General features: G+C 35.6%; 2 protein-coding genes across 6 annotated transcripts in view; one reads left to right on the top strand and one right to left on the bottom strand.

The window, feature by feature from the left end:
• The window catches only part of ZNF407 (zinc finger protein 407), a 609,391-nt gene that overhangs the window by 142,645 nt on the left and 441,951 nt on the right, over nt 1-24,795 (top strand). The window lies entirely within an intron of this gene.
• Nucleotides 16,392-16,562, bottom strand: LOC140500958 (small EDRK-rich factor 2-like). Its single transcript, XM_072604091.1, has one exon. The coding sequence runs from the start codon at nt 16,560-16,562 to the stop codon at nt 16,449-16,451; it is 114 nt and encodes a 37-aa protein (XP_072460192.1). The 3' UTR covers nt 16,392-16,448.

Below are 24,795 nucleotides of genomic sequence, written 5' to 3'. Positions count from 1 at the left end.
CAGCTCTACCACACTATTAGCTTTACTTAAGCTCTCTGAATCTTAGATTTCTAGTCCGTAAAAAGGAACAGTAATGCATGATTTCACCTCATAGAATTGTTGTGAGGATCAAACAGTGTAATGCATGTAATCCATAAAAGGTTATATAAATATGAACATGGAGGGATTAAAAAAAAACTTCTCAAATATAAGGGTCAATATTAATTCCATTCTACTTAAATGACACATCCTTTTTTCCATTAATCAGTTATCATACTTTTCAAAAAACTGTGTTGAGATTCTGTTGTATCAGAAAAGACTATCAGTATCAGTAAATTTATCCTTCAAATGCTATTTTCATATAAATTTTTTTCAACTTTTACTAAAAAGAATACTTAGTAGTAATTACTAACAAGTCAAGTCTAATTCATTCAGCAAGCATTTATTAATTACCTCCTATGTATCAGACACTGCAAAATACTGGAGGTTATCAAGAAAAAAAGTCTGCTCTTCAGGAAGTCATAGTCTAATGGTGGAGACAACATGCAAGAACAGTGCACATGCTACATGTAGATAGGCTAGATTGGAGCTAATCACGAAGGGGGAAGGCTCCAGAATGAAGGGGGATCTGGAAAGAATCCTTTAAAAGGTGGAGTTTTTACTGGGGCTTGAAGGAAGCCAGGGAAACCAGGAGACAGAGATGAAAAAAGTGCATTTCCATGATGGACAGCCAATGAAAAAGAATAGAGTTAGGAAATGGAGGAATAGCAAAGAACCCATTGTCATTGGGTCATAGAGCACCTAAATAAAATATATGGAGAGAAATAAAGCGTAAGAGGACTAGGAAGGGAAGAAGGAGTGAAGTTATGAAGGGCTTCAAAATCCAATCAGAGGATTTCATATTTGATCTTAGAGGTAATAGCGATCCATCAGAGTTTATTGAAGAAAGGGATGACATGATCAGACCTATGTTGGAGTGGGGAGAGACTTGAGGCAGAGCAACTAACCAAAAGGCTTTTGAAGTAGTTGCCGACACAGAGGTTCCTGAAGTGGGTGATACCACCCCCTGGGGGAGCACTGGGATGATGGGGGGGCGTGATAGCCTCAGGTGCATTTGAGGGAATAAAAATAAGGGGGCAGTGAAAGCATAAGGAAAGAAGAGAAGAGAAGAAAAATTTTAAAAGCTGTTTGTACATGTTTCATCTGTTGTGTAACAGAATTAAAGTTGTAGTGATCACATTATTTTCCAAATAAACACACAAAATGCAAGTTACAGCTGACCAGTGGTCAGGTCTACTGACTGGTCTTTTGAAGCAGGTGTTAGCAGGTGAGTGCATCACATTGTCCAGCATGCATTGGCATGTATTTAATGACCACTACACAGTTACATGATCCAATATTGCATCATCAAAATTTCAATGCAAGAAAAAACTCACAAATTTTTAATAAATTATTATATTTAAGATGTCATTTCAAAAAAATTATATTTTTAATTCATGAATATTAAAAAATGTTAAAGGATTAAAAAAAGATTTCCATGGGGGCACTGAATACATTTTTTTTAAAGGGGGTGGTAAGCTTCTAGGGTGTGAGGTGATGCAGGCTTGGGCCTAGGGTGGTGCCGTGTTAGAGGAGAAAAGGATAAGTGTAGAAGAGACATGACAAAGGTTATTTCAGCGTGTTTTGGTGACGGATTGGATATAGAGAACAAAGAGGTCAGGATGCTATCTAGTTTGTGACCCTGGATGACTGGGAGGTTAGCATGGCAGTGATCTTTACAGTAAGAGGGAATTTATGCAGAGAAGAAGGCTAGCAGGGAAATATAATGAGTTCAGTTTTGGACATGTTGAGTATAAGATGTTAGAGGACATCCAGTTTGAGATATCTAGTAGGCTTCTGGGGCAGCAAGACTGGAAATCAGAAGAGAAGTAAGGGATGAATAAGTAGATCTGAGAATCATCTGCACTGTGGAGGCTGGGAGTCTGGGGTCTCTAAGGCATAAGATAACAACAAAGAAGAAAGGAAATGCTATTGGGCTTTCTTAAAAAAAAAAGAAATGCCAGGAAGAGAACAGAAGGGAGCCCAGAAAGAAGCACAAACAAGGTTGCTTGGAAAACTACAGGTTGAATTTAGGATATACTTTAAAAGAAAAGCAGCTTCTACAGAATATTGATCAAACTGGAAGTCTCTTAGATATCTCAAATGCTTCTACAGAATATTGATCAGTCAGGTAGAGTTCTCTTTTGTTTCTTTTCTAATATGCCAATGAAAATGCTGATTTTATTTAGTGTTAGGTTTGGATTAAAATTCATTTTAAAAAATGTTCTTGTTTTCCTTTCTTCTTGTTCAGTCTTATAGTCATATCCACCTCTTTGTGACTCCATTTGGGGGTTTTCTTTGCAAAGATACTGCAGTAGTTTGTCATTCCTTTCTCTAACTCATTTGACACATGATGAAACCGAGGCAAAAAGGGTTAAGTGACCTGCCTAGGGCGCATAACTATGTGTCCGAGGCCAGATTTGAACTTAGATGTCTTCCTGAAACCAGACCTGACCAGGCTATCCATTGCACCACCTATTTTAGAAAATACTGCAAATAAAGCTCCCTCTTTTTAATTTATAGATATTGCAAGATGATCTATTTTTATCTAAAGTAATTTGGAATTATGCGTATGTTTTAGAACTTATATTTTCTTTTACTTTCATTTGGCTAACATAAATATAATGTATTATTGAATGGGAACAAGATTGCCCAAGTGATTTAATTTTGGTAAATGCCTCTATTGTATAGTATTCTAGAAGTCGGTTAGATTTTGTCCAACAAAAACATTTCTTTGATGGAGAGGTGTATTATTCAGTAAGGATTCATGAATGTTTTTAGGGAAAATAATGAATCTTGAAAATTTTGAGATTGATGAGGGCAGAGATGGTATCTCATTTAATCATCTTCTTGTTTCAAGTGTCTTCAAGTGCTCTGCTTGGTCTAGGATACTAACTTGCTTTTATCATTTTCCCCTTGAATGTACTGAATGAGTCTTAGTTTACGAGATGCAAAATGAGAATAAAACTACTTTATAGGAATATTGTAGCAATACGTTAAGATTAAAAATGTGAAAGTGCATTAAAAAAAATCAGTGTCTTCCTGCTTTCTTTACATCCTCTGCAGTTTGGCTTTTGATCTTATCATTCATCTGAAAGTACCCTCTCTAACATTACCTGTGAACTCTTCATCCCCAAGTCATGGGCATTTTTTTCAGTCGTAGTCCTTCCTGACCGCTAATATTTGACTCTGTTGACTAGCTCCTTCGCTTGAATACTCTGTCTTATAGATTTTGGTCACACATCTCTCTTTTATTTCTTCCACTTCATCTATCCAATCTAGTATTCCTAAGTTTCCTTTGCTAGTTTTCATCTGTGTTTTTGCTGAGTTATCTTTGGTATCACTAATCCTCTGTACTGGACTTTCTTGTCTTTTTGCTATGTTCTATTACTTAATAATCTCATCTGCTCCCATGAGTTGAGTTTTCTCTATGCTACTAATTTCTAGATCTGTCTATCTAGATCTAGTCTCCTGAGTTACATTTGTATACCACCAATTGGCTCTTTTCCATCTCAAACTGGAAGTCTCTTAGATATCTCAAATTCAATATGTTCAAAACAGAACTCAATATCTTTTCCCCCAAAACCTCCCCTTCTTGCCAATTTCCCTGTCATGTATCTGGTCTTTCAGGTTTACAGCCTACTCAACTTTCTCACTAGTACATCTTTCATATTTTTTCTCTTGTTTTTACTTCTCCTACTGGATCTTTAGTAGACATATTAAACTCATTATGTCCAAAGTAGAACTTATTATCTTTTCCCCAAATTCTTTCTCTTCCTAATTTCCCTATTATCATAGAGGGAAACAGTATCCTCTCAATGTGTCACTTTCACAACCTAGGTGTCATCCTTGACTCCTCACTATTTCTTACTCTCCACATCCAATTTATTGCCAAACAATATTGATTTTACCTCTCTAGCATTTTTTGAATGCGCCCTATTCTGTCCTGTGACATTTTCACCGTTATCATTCAGGCCCTCATCACTTCATAACTAGACTTTTACTATAGCCTTTTAGTAGGTCTATCTTCCTCAAATCTCTTTCTACTCCGAGCCATCCACCATTCATCTAGCAAAGTGATTTTCCTAAAGCATAGGTCTGACCAGGTCAATCCCCTAATCATTTAACTCTACCGGCTCCCTATTGCCTACAGTATCTAACATAAAATCCTCTCTGACTGCCAGTTTGGCATTCAAAGCCCTTCATAAGCTAGCCTCCTTTTACTTTCTAATCCTCTTATGCCTTACTCCTTAATACATACTCTTCAATCCAGTGGCACTGGCCTCCTGGCTTTCCACAATTCCATCTCTTTTCTTGGTATTTTCTCTGTCTACAATGTGTGGAATGCTTTCCTTCCTAGTTTGTTCCTTCTAGCTTCCCTGGCTTCCTTTAAGTCCCAACTAAAATCCCATCTTCTTCTGGAAGCAATATTTCTGTTGTCTCAAACCCTTTTAATTCTTATACCTTCCCCCTTTTAATTATTTCTTAATCATCCTGTATATAGATTGTTTTGTATATTTGTTTGCATTATGTCTCCCTGGTTAGATGCTAAGCTCCTTGAGGGCAGGGACTGTTTTTTGCCTTTTTTGGGAAGGGGTGTTGGAATCTTTAGTACCTAGCACAATAAATGGCACATAGTAGGCACTTAATAAATGTTTATTGACTGACTGATACATCTTCTCTATACTCAGCTTCCACCTTAGTTTAGACTTGCTTTATTTCTTTTGTGGACTATTTTTTTGAAAAGAAGTTTTTATTAATGTCTTTTGTTTATGACATTAGCATGGTATCTCCCAGTGTTCCTTTTTCCCCCATTTCAGAGAGCCATCACACATAACAAATATTTTTTAAGACAGGAAAAGAAGAGGAATAAATTAGCATAGTCAGTCAATTGTTTGAAAAAACTCCAAAACATGTGTAGCGTGTAACACCTGTGGACCTTCCAGCTCCATGAAGGGGTAGGTTGGGATGATCGTTTCTTATCTTTTCTTTCAAGCTATCCTTGTTCTTTATAATTTTGCAGCATTTGCCTTGTTTTGGGGGGTGTGTGCATGCATGCATGTGTGTTTTTCATTTACATTCTTATAGTCATCGTATATATCGTTTTGGTTCTGTGTCCATTCAAGCACATTTTCTCTTGCCTCTTTATGTTCATCACATAATCATTTCTTACACCACAGTAATATTCCAGTACATTCGTTCCCCACAGTTTGTAAGCCATTCCCCAACTGATAGGCATCTCCTTTGTTTACACTTTTTTACAATCACAAATAGTACTTGTATAAATATTTGGGAGTATATTGGGACTTTCTTCTTATCAGTAGTTTCCTGAAGGTATTAGGCCAGTAGTGGAATCTCTGGGTCAGAGGGTATGCATATACTAATAATTTTATTTGCATAATTCCAAATTGCTTTTCAAAATGTTTTTTTTTACCAATTCACAAATCTCCCCAGAATGCACTAGTGTACCTTTCTTTCTGCAACCCCTTTAGCATTGCCATCTTTACCAATTTTCAGGGCTTGAGATGAAACATCACTTTGCAATTCTTTTGTTTATATCCTTTGATCTTTTGGGAATAATTGTTGGTCTATACACATGCACATGATAACAAGTTCTGAAATTTCCTATGAAGATTTTCCTGCCATTCTACTACTTTATATCTTTTTATAGGTACATTAATTTTTCTCACTGTAAAAGCTTTTTAGTTTCATATAATGTCATCTTTTTTTCTTTTGTAATTAATTCCATCTTTTGTTTGATTAAGAATGTCTCCTTCCTATAGCTATTTCTCTTCCAGATTTTTAGTAGTATGATTTTTAGTAGTATGGTCTTTATTATTACAGTCATATAATCTTTTAGAATGTATTTTAGGATTATGGTATAAGATGTTGGTCTAAGCCTAATTGCTACCATGCAGTTTTTCCAGTCATTTTTTTAAGACATTGAGTTCTTCCTTAAGTAATCAAGGCTTTCTAGTTTATTGATTAGTATTTTACTCAGTTCCATTGTTTTTTATTCCCCATTATCTAATCTCTTCCATTCATATCCTGATTGTATTTTCCCAGTACTCAAATTGTTTCTTTCTAACTGCCTGCAATATTTTCTCCTTGACCTGGGAACTCTGGAATTTGGCCACAATATTTCTAGGAGTTTCTCTGTTCAGGTCTCTTTCAGGAGGTAATCTGTGGATTCTTTCTATATTTATTATTGCCCTCTGGTTCTAGAATATCAGGGCAGGTTTCCTTGATAATTTCATGGAAGATAATGTCTAGGCTCTTTTGGCTATGAAGCTATGGCTATGAAAGCTTATGGCTTTCAGGTAGTCCCATAATTTTTAAATTGTCTCTCCTGGATCTATTTTCCAGGTCAGTTGTTTTTCCTATGAGATGCTTCACATTATCTTCTATTTTTTCAAACTTTTCGTTTTGTTTTCTAACTTATTGGTTTATCTTATAGCCATTAGTTTCCCTGAACTCGATTCTCTCTTTTAAAGAACTATTTTGTTCAGTGAGCTTTTGAACCTTCTTTTCCATTTGGCTAATACTGCTTTTTAAAGCCTCTTTCTCCTCATTGGCTTTTTGGACCTCTTTTTCCAATTGAGTTAGCCTATTTTTAAAGGTGTTATTTTCTTCAGCATTTTTTTGGTTCTCCTTTAGCAGGCTGCTGACTTTTCAAGCTCTTCTATGGCCCATTTCATATTCATTTTGGAGGTACTGGAGGCAGAGGCCTTGACTTCCTCTGACAGTGTGTCTTGTTCTTCCTCATCTGAAAGGATGGAAGGAGACACCTGTTCACCAAGAAAGTAACCTTCTGTGATCTTATTTTTTTCCGCTTTTTTGGGCCTTTTCCTAGCCAGTTAATTGACTTCTGAATCCTTTGTCAAAAGGAGGGTCCTAGTGCTCCTCCTCTCCCCAGTACTGTGTTCAAGCCTGAAATTCAGATCAACTACTCTATTCCCCCAGGGGCTTTGGGTGGGGGCAGGGTGGCCACTGAGGGCTGAGATTCAGATCAGCTGCTTTAAGACTTTAAGCTGAGCTGCCTGGACAATGAACCCAGGCTGCTTCCACATAGCTGCCTGCTGCCTCTGCCTGGGGCCAGTGCTGGGGGAACTGTTCTCCCTCTCCCAACTGGGAAAGCCCTCCCACACTGACCTTTGGAGGTTTCTTTGTTGCTTATGGGTTGAGGATCTGGGACCCTCCCTGCTGGGAATTCTCTCCTGGAGGTCTGTTCAGGTCCAGTTCCTCCCAGTGCTGTGCAGCCAGGGCTGGACCTCGCTCAGCTCAGCATCCCATGAGATAGACCTTTCCTGTCGGCTTTCCAGGTTACCTTTGGCTGGAAACCTCTTTCATTCTGTTGTTCTGTGGCTTCTGCTGCTCTAGAATTTGTTGAGTCATTTTTTACAGGTTTTCTGTGGGCTGTGGGGGAAGCACTATAGTACATGTGTCTTTCTACCCTGCCATCTTGGCTCTGCCACCCATAGTCTGGAAATTTTTAAACAAAATCCTGACAAATGAAAAACAAAATTAAACAAAATTCTGTCAAACAGACTGTAAAATACAAGAAATAATTTATTTTGACCAAATTGGATTTGTATATTAGGGATTCAAGAATAACTCAAAATTAGAAAAACAATAAACATAATCATATTTAAAAAAGAAAAAGTCACATAATTATCAATAAATTCAGAAATTGATGTTCATTTGTGATATTAGTGTATAGTTTTCCTTCTGTGTTTTATCCTTCTCTGGTTTAGGCATTGAATATATTTAATTCATAAGAGTATTCTAGCAATATGACATCTCTGTTTTTGATAATAATTTGTATACGATGCATTACTACAATAACCTTTTAATTCTTCTCCCTGCCTCGTATCTCTCCCTACACTTTCATCCTCCACTTATCTGTCAAGGTGATTTATAAAGTCTGAGTCTCACCATGTCACCCTCTGCTCCTTGAGCTCTAGTTTCTGTCTCCAGGATCACCTATAAAGTCTTCTGTATAACATTTAAAGGTCTTCAGAATCTGGCTTCTTTCTGCCTTTCAAAGTCTTCTTATATCTTACCCCGCTTCACAAACTCTCTTGGGTAGCCATGTCAGCTTACTTATATTTTCTTGAACATAATACGACATACCTCCCACCTTTTTGCCTCTGCATTTGCTGTCTCCCATGCTTAATACGTGCTGCCCCATCACCTCTGTCTTTGGTTTTCTTCATGACTCAGCTTAAATCCCAGGTGCAGTTTCAGGCTTTGGCAGTTGCCTGTCTCAGTTCTGTCTGCTAGTACTGCCTTCCCCTGAGATTGCTTCTCATTTATTACATATGTATTATGTATCTACCTAGTTTTTATATATCTCTCCCATTAAATATGAGCTCCTTGAGTGCAGGAGATTTTATGTTTTTCCTTTCTTTTTATTCTTAGCTCCTAGTACAATTCCTGGTGCACAGGAAGTACATATTGTGACCAACACAATAAATTTGTTGTCTTCACTAATGTGAGATTTTTAAAATATCATTTTCTTGTTTTTTAATGTGATTAACAAAGTGATTCATAAGTGATGGACCTTCAGTTTAAAGTTCCTTTGTTTTTCAGTTGTAGATTTAGAACTTAAGGACTTGAAGAGAAGAAGCAGCACCAAGCATCTACTAGTCTCACCAAATTGCTGTAATGGGTTTAGCAAAGTTGGAGTAGCAATAGGACGTCATTCAAAACCTCAAAGCAGCTTTGTCTGTTGTAGGGTGTTCATCTGTAGTTACTGTATTTAACTTGATGACCAGTATTTTCCCTCCCTCCCTCCTCACCAAACCAAATCAAACCAAGCAAAAAGAAAAACTAGCCCATGGTATATGGTAAAGCAACCAAGATAAAGCAATTGGTACAGAAACATCTGAGAGAGGGTTAACATTGGTGTGAGTGTAAAACAACTGTTATCAGTTTATCTAGCTTCTAGTTATTATTCTGACTCATACTTAATATGAGATATTGGCAGATCAGATAACTTTTTAAAAATGTGTCTTAGTTTCATTATCTTTATAATGAGGCTGAAAGTACATTTTCCTTACCAGATTATTATATGGAGGGCACATTGTAATGTGTAAAGCACTGCATTCATCATCTTCTTCATCTTCCTCTTCGTGATTGCTAACTCTTATTTTCCCCTGCTCTAAGCCACCAGTAATCAGCTGGGTGCTAGTTGCTTCTTTTTTTTTTTTTTTTCTGGTAAAGACAAAGTATATTTTATTTTAATGCTGCAAGTTTTCCTCACATAAATTGAGTTTTTATCAAAATCAAGAGCACTTTAAGAAATTATTATTATTGATCTTATTTAGCTCACTTTACTTTCAAATAGGTGTTTAATGTTTTAAAAAAGCATCATGGAATCATTGTTTGTAGCTATGGATGCCCCTTCTAAAAAAACCCACACGTACACACAGAGAGAAAGAATTTTTCTTGATTTTCTTAAAATTAATAAAGTGGTAATATGGATAAAGAGGTGTATAAGGATCCAGTAATTTGAAAGTAAATATATTTTGAATGTTCATGAGTCATGTAAATTAGCATACTTATAGAACTAGACCTCTGATTTCCTTGGTGTAGGAATTTTTACCAGTGTGAGTTGAAAATCTCTCTGCCAATGGTAGAGTAGAGTACTGGTAGGTTGTAACTTTACTGAGTACAATATGTGTCAGAGGTACAAAGAAATCAGAATTCTGTCATTCACAATATCATTCAGAGGAGAACTATCTTACCATAGCACTTAGCTCCTCGGGTTGTGTTGAGGATCAAATAAAGTGCTTAGCAAATTGCCTGGCTCATGGTAAGGACTACATAAATGCTAGCTATTAAAGACTACCTATTATCTATCTTAGCATTCTTGCTAGTTCATCTTCTTATAATGCCTCCAAGTTCCCAAGTGCAGTCTTTCTAATATGCTTTCGTTTTTACTGAGGGTACATAATGTGTAAAAATGAATTAAAGTGAAACTAGAAAGAAATACATTGAATAAAGCTAATAACCCACAAAAGTTTATTGTAATGTGACTTTCTTTAAAAAAAAAAAAAGACATAAAATCCTCTGCAGTTGATGCGATACAATACTGTGTTAATGACTGTGTTGCTTTGAAGAGCTTTAGAGGCATTAGAGGCAACTTAAGGGTAGAACTATGCAACACAGCAGTTGATAGGATAACTTTAAAATTTAATAGGATATGTACCCAAACTCATAAATTGACATGTAAGTTAAAGCTTCCCTCATCAGCCTTCTCTGATACCCCTTAATTCACATTAAGTTTTAGATGTTATAATAGGTGGGCAACATTCTCTCCCTCTCCCATGAGGAGAATGTTTTATTCCTTGATACTTACTGCAATATGGGTCCCAGTAGTTTGCCCAGGAAAATAAAACACAAATTAGCTTTTAATGCAGAGTGCAATATCCTAAAAAGCTATGCTATTTTTTGACTACAACACGACAGAGTCCTCTTGTGAAGGAGGTGATTAGGTTTTGCTATTATGAATCAGGTCTTTAGTTGTTCAGCCATAGTTTCCAAGCTTAAATTATTTAAATGTTAATGATACATTAAAATCCCTGTTAGTTTTTCAGAATATAAATGAAAATGATTTCCTTTATAATTGTGATCATTGAGAAATTATATAGAATATGGCACTGCTGTATATCCTGCCAAAGAATTGTTTTATGTATACTGTGTTTAGCAACTAACTAAAATTTTACTAGAAAGCTCATCTTGAAAAAAAGTACTTAATTAAAAATTAAACGATGAATTAAAACTTAAATTATGCAAAACTAATAAGCTATATTACCAAGACCAACAATTAATATACTACAATATAGTCAAGAAAAAATGCTAACATTTTAACTTTTGTTTTATGTTTGAATCCCAATCTGCAGTGCATGCTGTTTTGGAGTCTTTCTTTTGAAGAGCTCAGCATGTATGTATTAAGACATAAATCAATGGCTTGAGGTTTCCATTGCTTACAGAACTTATCACAGATTAAAAACCTTGATAATGCAAAAAGTCACATTTGAAGGAAAAATCCAATTTTTTTCAATTAATGCAATAGCATACCTCCACATATGATTACATTTATGAGTTATAATGTACAAGTCAATAATGCATAAATGTTATTAATTGACAAGTCCTGAAGTTGCCTAATACTGGTATTGTGAAGGCTTTTATACATTGTTCAAGTGAAAGTGATATAGGTTTATTCTAATGGTGATTATTGAAATTTTACACTTCAGGAATTTTCTGCAGATGTACATTAAGAAACACAAAGACCTTTGAACTTCAGACAGATGTTGTCTAGGGAAAAGTTTCTTGTTCTGTTAAAAGTAGAAGCAGCAATAGTGATGTTTCCCTATATAATTCACTTTAGATAAGCTGGCTATATAAAAGTCCAGTTTCATAAAATCTGTATATAAATTAAAGGGTCACTTTGACAAGTGGTTTCATCTGAGGACTATTTGTACATACATGTGTGTACGTATATGTATATGCACATATATGCATATGTGTAGATAGCACATGTATGATCATAAATTCCTTCTCTGAAGATAAATTAGTGAAATTTATGAAGAATTGCCTTGGAAAAACCCCAAGTGCCTAGATAAATTGGGACAGATTTCAAGAAGAGAAAAGCCTCGTTTTGGATAAGGGCCACGGATAAGTAGTGTTGTTGCAATTAACAAACAGTTAACAAATTTCTGTTGTGTGTGATGATGCCCTTTGAGTGTTGGGCATTACAGTTATAAAGACAAATGCAAGAATCTGTTCTTCAAGAACATTTGTTTCTTTTAGGGTAGTGGTATGAAGGGTGGGATGGGGCAATGGACACAGCATATTCGTAAATAAGTAAATAAAAATACATGTACAGAGTCAGTTTAGTAGTATAGTACAAAACAATTTAGTAGGATAGTAGATTCTTATTACTAGCATTTCAGGGAGCTCAGAGTCCATCTAATCCGGCTACCTTTTGTACATGTGAAAAAAGTGAAGCCCAGAGAGATTCAGGGACTTGCTTTGGCCACATAGACATTAAGTCAGACAGCCAGGATTCAAATCTCTGTCTTCTTACTCTAAATTAAACACTTTCCATTTTGTCTCCTGATGGGCCCTAGTCTGATTCTTGTCTTTATTTTAGAATTCTTCATTTAAGGTTCACCGTATATTTATATAAATATGCATGTGTATATAAACATCATTTGCATAGAGATGATAATTGAGGTCTTGAACTCTAAAGAGATTCCCAAAAAGGAGAGGAGAGGGTCCAGGACATTGCTGTGGGGGGCATACTCATATATGAGGGAGAGAGGCTAAATTTTTTTGATGATTCAGCAAGAGACTGAGAAGCAGGAGGATTAAGAAAGAACAGTGTCTTTAAAGCATCTAGGCAGGAGAGAATTTTGACAGAGGAAGCAGTGGTCAATAGTGTTACAAACTTCAGAAGGGTGAAACTTGCATAGAAGGCCATTGTATTAAGCATTTAACATTACTGATAATATTGGAGAGAATAATTTTAGTTGAGTGGTGGTGTAAGGACTAGATTGCAAAACATTTAGAAGGGAAGAAGATGACTTATAGCTGAGATGGCTGCTTGACCAGGAGGCAGTGTGCTTTGCTCCTACATGCTTACACCAGCTTTAAGGTTTTGTGAAAGAAGAAAGAAAGCTTAAATCCAGTTCACTTGGAAGTTCATAGATTGGACCACAATAGTTCCCTACCCAAGCTCCACTTAATTGCTGTTTTTTGGGCCCTCATGGCTTAGAGTGAATGCCAATGGTAACTGTTTCTCTTTAGAACGGCAACTCTGAGGGTCTTCCCCTCTAGCTTGATTTTTTTCTTTTTCTTTTTCTAATTAAAGGGGCCATCCCTTGACTCACTTCTTAAAAGAGGCCTGTTCAGTGAATGGGCATTACCTCACTCTAAGTGAGTACCTGAAAAGGACTTAGCCTAAAAGGGCCAGGGTCACCCATTGCATCCTGCATCATCTCCAGTTGTCCTGATGAATATCTGGTAAGTGGACCCAGATGGCTCTGGAGGAGAAAGTGAGACTGGTGACCTTGCACAGCCCTCCCTCACTCAAATCAAAGTCAACTGCAAATCATGTCATCATTTCCCTGATGTCATGGTCCTCTTCAAAAATGGACAAATGCCATCAACAACAACCTTACACCAGCAAAACCCTGATCTTCTCAACAGACTGAATAATGATCAAGAAATCCAATGCCTATATGCATATATTTGAAGTATAATACATGACCTCTTCCACACTAGAGTAACACAAGACATTAACCAGAATCTCAAAGCCAGTAGAAAACAGATCCATCAGCAATGCTAGTGCCTGCACGAGGAGCCTCCCAGCATAACTAGAGATCCTTCAGAGACAGGAGCAGCCTGCCAGAGGCTGTAGGAGTGGAAGGCTTCCCTGAGAGAAACCCCCAGCATTGTTAGAGCCAGAGGAGGGTGTCTTGGACATACTGGGTAACAGTACTGGGTAACAGGCTTTGTGAAGATAAAGAGCTCAGATTGGAATACCTCGGACCCAAGAACTGTTGAGGTTCGTCCTGGGATGCCAGAGATGGTCTTGAAAAATATAACACCCTGAACACTGATCTAGGGGGACTTAACCCTATGAGGTTGTGGTATGTTCAAGAACTGGAGGAAGACCTGCAGCCAGATTAAGCAAGGCCACCTGACCCACCCTAAAGAGCAACTATTGGTATAGCCTTGTTTTGGCACAGGACCCCAGTTCAGGAACTTAAAGCTGTGCAAAGATTGATAAATAAAAGAAAACACTGACTAGTGTGAAAAATTATTGGTATTTTCATGATTTCCCAAAAAAGGAAGTGAGTAATTCCCTAACAGTTTGAAGCACAAACTTAACAGAAAAAAATAGACTTTCTACATGGACTCCATGAATACCAGAAGAAATGAAGCAAAAAATAAAAAATGAGAAAAGAAAATACCTGGAGGGTAGAATTGGAAGGAGTATAGCTTAGAAGATAAAATGGTAAAACTTATGTAAGAAATGACCCTATGGAAACTAGAATTGGCCATATAGAAATTGAATGCTCTATGAGACAGAAATTAGAACAAAATGACAAATTTGAAAAAAATAAGTTATTTCATATAAAAACAGGTAACATTGGAAAGAAGTAAGGAGAGATAAATTTAAGAATCATTCTCTCCCAGAAGCCCATGAGTAAGTAAAAGCCTAGACACAATATTTAAAGAAATCATAAATGAAAATTGCTCATGTCTATTTGATCCAGAGAGCAAACTAAAGATAGAATTCACTTATTATCTCCTAAATGGAATTTGGAAAGGAAAAGTTCCAGAAACTTCATAGCCAAAATACAGAGTTTCCACATCAAAGAAAATAATTACTGGAAGCATTCAGCAAGAAGTTATAAAATTGCCAAGGGACCATAGTCAGGATCATAGAATGCTTTTTAGCTTCTGCTAGAAATGAGAGCAAAACTTGGAATATGGTATTACAAAATGCAAAAGTTTTAGGATTGTAGTGAGAGGTAATTTGCTCTGCCAAGGTGAGTAATCATACAAGAAAAAGAAAGGAATTTTAATGAAATCATTTCGATAAATTGAGTAAGTGAAAATGAAAGATCAGAGTTGACTTGTTAGTTTGTGAAATTGGTGATATTCTTGACAGAAATAGAGAAAATGGAAAGAAAGGTGTATTTGAGGGGCAAATGATAATTTTGTTTTGCATTTCTTGAGTTTGCAATACCTATATATTATTCAATTGGGAATGACTAATAGGCCGATGTTGATTAGAGCTAGAGCTCAGGAGAAAGATGAGGGTGGGATATATAGATCTGGGAGTCCTTGCATAGAGATGTTCCTTGAACTTTTGGGAAATGATGAGATCACGGAGTTACAGGCTGTAGAGAGAGAAGAAGGCAAAGCCCTGGGAAGCATTCATACATAGGACATGTGAATAATGATCCTGCAAGGGAGACAGAGAAGGAACAATTAAACTGGTAGGAGAATTGGTAGATAAGATGTATTACACAAAGTCAGGGAAGGTAGAAGATCCAGGAGAAAGGGGTAATCAATAAAGTCAGTTGTTGCAGAGAGATTAAGAAAGATGAAGACAGAGAAGAGGCCATTGTTGTGAGCAATAAAAAGATTGCTGGTAATCTTAGGTAAAGCATGGAAGGCAGATTGTAAGAAATTGAAAAGTAGAGGAGGAAATAGGGAAGAAAATAGTATCAGTAACCTTTTCCTAAGTTTTTGACTCTGACAGAAGGGAGACATAATATGAGAGAATAGTAGTGCTTAGTGAAGAAAGAATTATGCATATTTGTAAGTAACAGGGAAGGAGCTAATGAATTGGGAGAGTTTGAAAATTAGGGGGACCTGGGATAATTGCAACTGCTAGAGTAGATAGGAAGGCATGGATTCAAAAGTTGCAAGAAGAGTGATTGACCTTGGGAAAAGGGCCCTATCTTTAGCTGAGAACGAAGGAGAAAAGGAGAAAAAGAAGAGAATACTGTCCAGAGTTCTAAATAATAGTGATGATGAAATTCTGTCTCTTCTACTACACTCATCAAGGATGCCCTTGATGATGTGTAAACCTGTATTTATAAATCTTTTATACTTGAGAAAGTAGGCATATGAGTTTCCCACTCTCTCTTCTAATATTTTATAGTTCTAGAAATGCTAGCAACAGCAATAATACAAGAGAAAGGAATAAAAGGAATAAAGTTGGACAGAGAAGAGACAACACTATCTCTATTTGTTGATGATATGATGGTTTACTTGGAAAGCCATTTCATAGATTTTTATAGGAGGTTATGATCAGATAGAGAACTCTTGAGAGTTTTCAGTCATAAGGAAGTGGAACACTTGGGCAAGATGTCATGACCATCATGGTATGAGGATGGAGAAGAATAGTAGGTCATGGCAGTTGAGTAGATTGACGAAGTTGGAGTTAATGGTATTAAAGAAAACATTAATATCTATGAGGAAGTATCCTACAATAAGAGGTAGAGTTGGACATATTACTGTGAGCTAACAACTGAATTCCTTTCTTTTTTTTTTCAAAGCTACTTTTAATACTCTGGGGTAAGCCCATAGAAATAAAAACAACTGGGAGAGGATAGTCCCCTCACCCCCAGGAATGCCCAGGAGGAGAGCAAAGCTGCCGGGGTGGAGGGATGCACAGAGGGAACCCACTGCAGACACCAGGCAGAGGGAATGCCATCAGTTCTGGGACCTGTGAGTGCCACAGGAAGAGGCAAGAGTGTAATGGGACTGGCTCCAGGGGCATGGTCAAGGGGCAAGAGAGTTGGGCACGAACCATCAAGTTACTTGGGCTCTTGTTCTCATTAGCTTTTTTTTTTGCTTCTGTTGATATTCTCCGAGTCCCTCTGCTTTTGGGCAGCTACAGAGAGCCTGTTGTCTCGGTGTTTTCCCTTGCCTGAGTTGCTCTGCTTTTTCATGTTTTTCTGGCAGGCAAGCTCATGCTAATTGGTGTCCACTCTTTCCTCTCCGACTGTCCCCCTAGGAACTGAATTCCTTTAGAAAGGACAGAATGGCCTGTGATCCACAGCCTGAATCTGGATTTGGACTGTGTGTCCTCTCAGGGGAAAAATGGTTTCTGACCTATGGAGTATGCTGATTTGCTTCCCTGACTAGTATATGGTCACCTATGAGAAAAGTTTGAACTAGTAATGAACAAGGATGGTCACAGATGCATTGTTATCTGAGGGAAAGGGGAGCCAGTTCTTTTTTAAGTCAGATAGTGCAAGGAATATAAGAAGTCTAAAATAAAGAGAACATTGCTAATCATGGAGTGAAAATTATGGAGAGCACAGTTGAAGGGGAAAGTAGAGCTACAGTGTGTCATTTGAAGGGTAGGATTGAATTCAATGGGAATGAGAGAATGGACAGTGATAACTGCCTCTCCAAGGGAGAACATGAGGTTTGTTTCCTCTTAGGCATTTGAGTATTCAGTATGACTAGTATTTGGAGAGTAAGAAAGGTAGGAGTTTGCTAACCAAAGGGAAACCATTTGGGCCAGTGAATCATAGATGTGGCTTGGTGGTTAGTTAGCTGTATTCAATGTTCATGTTATCAGGCTATTCTAGTCCTTACTCATCTTGGTGATAAGGGGCAGTCTGAATGTACCAAGCACCTACTTTGTGGTCATCATAGTCTGGCTGTACCTACTCTTACCTGCCCTGTCTTGCCTTCTCTTTTCATTTACACAAAGAAGTCAAAATTAATTTATTCAATTCTTCTTGTACTCTCTCTGTTCATTCGTTATTCAGTAGATAAGAACATCAAATTTAGAGTGCCATTTTGATAAAAACTATGTGATCCTTGGTATCTTTGTTCCTTTTCTTCATTCCATTTCTTTCATCCTTTTCTCCATTGCCATTGTAGAAGTAGGAGTAGATTGTGTAAGATTGTGGACCATTTTGTATTTTTCTTTATTTCTTTGGCAGTGATGGCCAAGGAGTTCATCAATAAGTTGGTAAAATACTAGTGAGGAACTTTTCTGTTTTTATTTGATTTTCTATGACAACCCAAGGACATAGGATGTATTATACTTCCCATTTTATATTTGTGTGTGTGTGTGTGTGTGTGTGTGTGTGTGTGTGTGTGTGTGTGTGTGTATCAGGGCGCTGAGAAAATAGATATATCTTTTTTTCTTGGACTATACTTGCTTCTATCGTATCAGAACCTGCCAGAGCTTGTACTGGATTTGTATAGCAATCAATAAACAATTAAGTACCTTTTATGTTATAGACACCCTGATTTCATCAGTTTTGCTAGTTCTACCACTAGTTCATCAAATCACTTAGCTATTTTTGTGAATGGTTTTCATGGGTTAAAGTGGTTACAGTAATAAATTTCTTTGTAATTTACCAAAGCTAGTAAGTATAAACAGGACATATCCTTGGACTCGCAACATTGTCATCCTGATATGAACTACTAGGGCTTCTAATCTACATAGTTTTTGAGAATCTTTGGTTATCTCCATGTTTTAAGAAGTATCTAAGTAGAATTTGAGAAATATTTGTTTAGAAAAAGAGCCAAAAATCTTACAGTAATAATGAAAAGAGCATCAATAAATCATTTACAAATACTCAGAATTAAACAACAAGATCTTCAATGGGGTATAAATATAAGGGTATTTTTTACTATTAAATTTAATATATGTTATAGATAACATGATATCCCTTATTAAATTTAATATACTCCTTAAATTTAATATGTATTTTGAAGATTATATGTCAAAGAACCTCAATGGGATCAGAATTTTTTCCCTTTTCATTACATATGTTTGATTTTTATGTCCACAGTTAAGCATGTTTTTTAAAAAAGGAATCTGTTTATTATATTTTCATTGCTTTGTTCTATTCAAAATCAAATTCATTAGTTATTGAATGATTGCTCTTTGTAAACATGGAAAATAGTTTTGATTTCAAAGAGCTTATGGGGAGAAAGTATCTGCAGAGATGAGTATAATATGAGATAGAGTGATAGGACAAAGGAGGGACCCATCTAGAATGCTCTATGATATTTTGAGGGGATGGGGAAAACACTTTAACCCAAGGGAATCAGGGAAAGCTTCCTATAGGACATATACTTGAGTTGAGCCTTTAAAGAAGTATTGAGACAAGTGGAATAAGAAGGGAGGACATTCGGTACATGAAAGATTATAATATTTATTGTCATCACCTCCCTATTATCAGTCTAGTTGTTTGGAATTGCAATGTTTGTTTGGCAGTAGGAATTCTTTATTTATCACTACCAACTTTGGCAGGGTGTAAATGAACTAAAGAGTGGGGAAACTTGTACTTTTCCTATTTCTGTAACTCTTAAAAATGCATTGCTATAATTATAATGAAAGTAATTATTCACATTCAAATACTTTATAATTATTTTGAGACACTCTGAAATGAAGAAATCAAACTGGCTTTCTTTTCTGTTACAAATTTTTCAATCCACGGTATGTCCATTAATATGTATCATATATGGTTGAAAAGAATTCTGAATACAGGTTTGGTTTTTGTCATCTCTTCAGATCTGTTTATTTATTTACTTATAGTCTGGAGCTGTGATTTTTTTCAGTGTTGGGTACTTTTGGTATGAGGATTCTATCCATCAGTGTAGACCAGCATAGTTCTCAGTAATTTAAAGTATTAAGATAATTGCTTGGTGGTATTATGTGGTTAAGTTCCTGTGCTCAGTATACAGGGTGGGTTTTGAACCCAGTTCTTGATAACTAGTCTTGCATTCTATCTTTGATGCCAGATTGCCTGTGTTTTTCCAAATTTAAAAATGTTTTACTGTGGTCATTATTTGCATTTTCAACCTTGGATTTTTATCATTATAGGTAGCTCCAAGTGAAGAAACTTGCTCTGAGGATAAATATTGGCACCTTCTGTGCAAACTTGCTTTGGTTATCAAAAGGCTGAATGACTTGCATAGGTTCGTGCAGTCACTGTGTATTACAGTGGGATTTGAACTCACTGTCCGCAAGATCAGTTCTTCATGAACTGTTTCTTTTCAGTCATAGTTACAAAGAGAGTTAATACTACCATTCAGGTGCTTGCATTCATTCATTATAGCACCATGTATTATACTGTGACATCTTTAATATGTTTTATTTCTTTTTGAACTATTTTGGTGATTGCCTTAAATTAAAGGTTTTTAATTTATGAGTGTAAAGGAACTTCTAAATCTTCTAGTCCAATCCCTACTATTTAATTCCTCTTAGTGATATTCCTATTAATTCCATAAATATATTTTCCTGGTCTGAGGAAAATCTTTCAAAACTAATCTGCTTATATTTATTAATTGCACAATAGCTACATAGTAATTTGGAACTCATTGTAGCACGTCTTCAGGAGTGTTTACACCTATGCATCCTAAAAATAGTCAGCAATATTGGATGTCTGATTATGAAGTTATGCAAATCTTAACTGAGCGAAAAGAAAAGCTTCCCTTTGACATCCTATAGTTAGTTCCTGTTATATTTCATGGTTTCTTAAAACTTAAATTCATTTAAAGCAGTCAGTACCCATTAACTGTTATTTCACTGCTAGAGACTTTCTGAAATCTTTTGGCATGAAACAGTGATTCTGCTTAACTCAGGTGGTATAGGGTCCTTGCTATATTGAGCTAACAGAAATTTATTCTGAAGCTGCTACATGCTAGAACTCTGTGCTAAGTGATCTGTTAGCAAGAGTGCTGACTTGGGTGCACTAGTTCTTAGTGTCTCTCCCCTTCCCTTTATTATTTTGTATCCATTATGTATATATACACAAATACACATACACACAGCTTGTTAGATGTATGATTTCTTCTGTGTTAAGGAGCTTCTCATGAGAAACTCTATCCATTCGCACTGACACCTCAGCAATATGAAGTCTTACAGTTTTGCCTGGGATATTCAGAGTTTCTCATGGCCACACAGCCAGGGTATGTCAGCATTGGGTCTTCCTGATTTCCAGAATTCTTCACCATGCACTTTTACCACACTATGTTATGCTATTGTTGGATATATAAACTTTATGCATGCTTGTTGTTTTCCTAATAGAATGTAAGCTTCTTGAGGGCACGGATATTTTACTTTTTCTTCTTTCAATCCCTAGCTCCCAACACAGTAAATAGCATAGAGCAGGGTCTTAATAACTTTATTGATTTATTGAGTCAGTAACCCTTGTTTGCCTTTCATCTTATTATTTGTGTGACCTTGAGCAAATCAACCTTGTTTTTCCCCTCATCTGTAAAATGAAGGTGTTATTCTCTCTGTGAGTTTATGTATCTTCTGTGGATTACTAAGGTTGTTTTGAGGAAAATACTGCAAAATATAAGGTACTACATATATGTGAGTGATTATTATCATCTTACCACATTTTTACTATATTGTTATTTTATTATTGTTGTGTGTATATATATAGATATACATACTACATGTATGTATGATAAAAGTATTTTCAGCTCTTGAAGATATAATATATTTGAAGAAATAAGATACATCCATTAAACATCAGGAGAACAGTGAAAGGTCATACATAACCTAACCTTATGTTGTACAGTTAGAAATATTTTCATGTATTTATACCTTGAATTCTCAAACTGGATTATAATTTTGATGTCTCCCATGGTACATAAACAAATAGATTCCATGTGGTGATTTTTCCACAAACATTGGTTGATTGATTGATTGATCTATTCTCAGACTGAAAGGAAAACATGTGTAGCATATTAGGCAAAAGTAGATTTTTTTTTTAAAAAAATAGGTCAGACCATGAGGTCAGATGACAGCGCATAGTCTCTAACATAGTGCCTGGAAAAACAGTCATGTAAATTAAAGTCACTTAAAGTTTTTACTTAATACACTCAAATTGACAAAGATAATAAAAAACAAAAGTCAGTGCTTGTGCAGCATTGGTTAAATAGGAATGCTAATAGAAAGCTACTGGAATGGTGGGTTCACATATCATTTGGAAAGTGATATAGAATTGTACCATCAGAATTACACAAATAGGTTTTCCTTTTGACCAAACTGTCAATTGGGTAGATTTACCCACACATCATCCACAGAAACAATAAAAGAAGTATCTCCTCAGATGTATGCTTAGCAGTACATTTTTACTGGCAAAACTCTGGGAACAAACTTGTGTCCAATAATTGGTAAATGACTGAACAAGTTGAATGTTAAAAGTATAATGGAATTTTGTCACACCATCAAAATGGTGAATTGAAAGAATTAACAAATAAATCTGGGAAGACACATATAAAATGATGCAGAGGGAGGAAAACAGGACAAAAAGAACAGCAATGTGGATGCTACTACGGTAAAGTTAGTATATTTATCTTTTAGGAGTGGAGTGAAAATTGGCATTTAACAGAAGTGTAGGGGCTAGTCTAACATACTTGCAATTTCTTGATTCTTTATCGTTTGTTTCATCATTTTCTAGTTATTATTCTCCTTATTTTTGGCCTTATTTTCATATTTGAATTCTAGTACTTGTTACTACCAGTTAGTTTATTATGTAAATTATTTTTCACTCCCTTTTTTGTCTGGTTTCAGCTCTAAGGAATAAGAAGCCTCTGTGCCAGGTACTTCTTGGTTTCCTATTTCCAACTCTTGCTTTCTTTTGTGAGTTGTTTATGCCTCAACTAGATTTGTAAACTCTTTAAGAACAGGGGGCTGTCTTTCTTTTTATTAACTGTAGTAGTCAGTGCTTATCCCAGCGTCAGAGTCATAATAGGCCCTAAATAAATGTTCACTGGATTATTGGATAAATTAAGAAAAAAAAAGCCCTAGTGTGTATCAAAAAGACTGCTTCGTGCTTTAAGTAAGAAAAGATTCATTTTGAGATTCTTTTAGGAAATGATTATTGAAATACCCAGTGACCTTGGGAAGATGGATATTAGGCGATACATTTGAGTATTTTGTTCATAGTCCAAATTGATATGTTATTTCCCTAAATATTTTATACTTTATTTTAAATTATGTATTCATTTAAAATTATTTTTTGAAGTTGATTGCTGTGTTTACAAATGTGCTTTTAAGTTGTAGGAATAAATAAATAATTTTCCTAGTTTGGAAAATAACTGGTTTCATCCTTAAGTTATACTAAAACATAGAATAATGTTGTTTTGGTGAAGCGGTATATACTTCCATTTTATTAGTGATTTAATAAGGTAAAAGCATGTTTAAAAATTAATAAGCTGAGTCTTATAAATAGGAAGGAAGCAAATACTGGACATTTTGACAATTTGAAAATTAAAAGAAATAGGTCAAAAATGGTTTTGATGTCAGTTGTGAACTTTCCTTTGGAGGTGAGAACAAATCTCCTGCATATACAACACAAAGGCATAGTAACAATTTGTAGATCAACAAACATGTCTGTTTTTTTAATGTGGTGCTATGTTTACACTAAATTATCTGAGATAGTTTTCAGCAACTAAAGATAATTTGATTGATTTCTTATTGAATAATTAGAATTGATGAATAATTCAGTAACTGTTTTAATCCAATTTAATTTAGTGACTTATAAAATTTATTTTTGGGGATTTAGTGGACAAATACAAGTAAAATCTTAACACTGAAAATATAAAACTAAACTTAAATTCTGAAACTTAAACTGTAACACTTAGCTGCCTTTCTTTTTTTAACCTTTCTATTTTTTAAATAACCTTTCTTTTTTTAAAAAAAACATCAGGCATTATATGTGTGCATATATGTAATATCTATACAATATACACAGTTCTAATATGCTATTTACATAATTATTGTGTGTTTACTAAGTATACATATTTTAGATTTGATGATTGACTCCTAGACATTCCTCCCACCTACTCCCTGCCTCTGTTAGTCTTTTACTGTTAGTGTATTTTATATTCTCTTAACCTGTAATATCTGTCTCCTTATTTCTCTCCTAGTATTTCTTTTGCATTAGCTTTGTTTTGGAAATTTGTAGAAAATCTCCACATTTCATGGCTTGGAAGATTTTGTTTGTTGGCATATTTATATGGATACATGTATTTTTCTCCTTTATTTTAGAAGGCACAATCACTGAAAATGATCATATTGATGGTTGTAACCATCTGTTTAATATGGTCCTGTGTTTCTTGATCACTACTATTGAGAGAATTAAACTATTTGTGAGATAAGTTATTTTATAATACTAGAGCTTGACTAGATTAATAAAATTCTCCTTTTTAGCCATTCCATTATTTTAAAATACATATATATGTAATGCTTTTGTGTCTACTCTAGGTAAATAGATGAAAACATTTTATTCCATTTTGCTAAAGTAATCTTCTGCCAGTGACATCAGTTATTCAATAAACATTTATTTATATACCTCATCTGTGGTAGAGGTTGGGGAATGCAAAGACAAAAAAAACCCAGTCCTTCCTCTCAGGATGGTTATGTTTTATTGAAGGAAACAATGTGTTTATTTTTTTATCAGTAAATGCAAAAATATTCAGAAAAATTTACAAGGCATATTCAGGATGGGGAAAGCCTTAACAACTGAGTACAATTCCTCTGATAGGTTTCATGTAATACAAACTATCATTTATATGACCTGTTAAGGTTTACAAAGCATTTTACATATATTATCTCATTTGATCTTCCTAGCAATGCTGTGGTGTAGGTGCTAATATATTGCCTCCTGAGTATCTTCTAATTTAACTGACCACATACTTCTAGCTAGAGACAATGTAGAAATGTTGTCTCCTTTTAGCATGATCTGGCCCACTTGCTTCCTTGATTTTGTTTTAGAGTGAATCTCCTGGAATCATATACTCATCACATTTAATACAGAAATCATATACCCATCAAAACCAATTATACAGACCTCTGCATATTTATTTTCTCATATAGCCACACCTGAATTTGCAATTATATCAACAAGGAAATTAAGGCTAACCGAGGTTAACACATGGTGAGCTTTGAAGGAAGTGAGGGATTTGAAGAGCTAGATGTGAGGAGAGGGAAATGCACTGTAGGCATGCAGCCACAGAATATGCAAAGGCGTAGGATGGAGAAGTGGAATGTCTTTTATCAGTAAGTACACTAATTGACTTGTTACTCTTTGGAGTTTGCCTGTCACCTAGTTTCCATGAAAACTGCCATCCCCTTTTATAGTAGGAGCTTTCAACTTTTCTGTTTCTGGTATGCTTGGTTCTGTGTTCAGC

This window comes from Notamacropus eugenii, chromosome 4 (assembly GCF_028372415.1).
Source record: "Notamacropus eugenii isolate mMacEug1 chromosome 4, mMacEug1.pri_v2, whole genome shotgun sequence".
In the NCBI taxonomy this organism is placed as follows: Eukaryota; Metazoa; Chordata; class Mammalia; order Diprotodontia; family Macropodidae; genus Notamacropus; species Notamacropus eugenii.
Note: the sequence above shows the minus strand (reverse complement) of the source record. Positions and strands in the feature narration are given on the sequence as shown.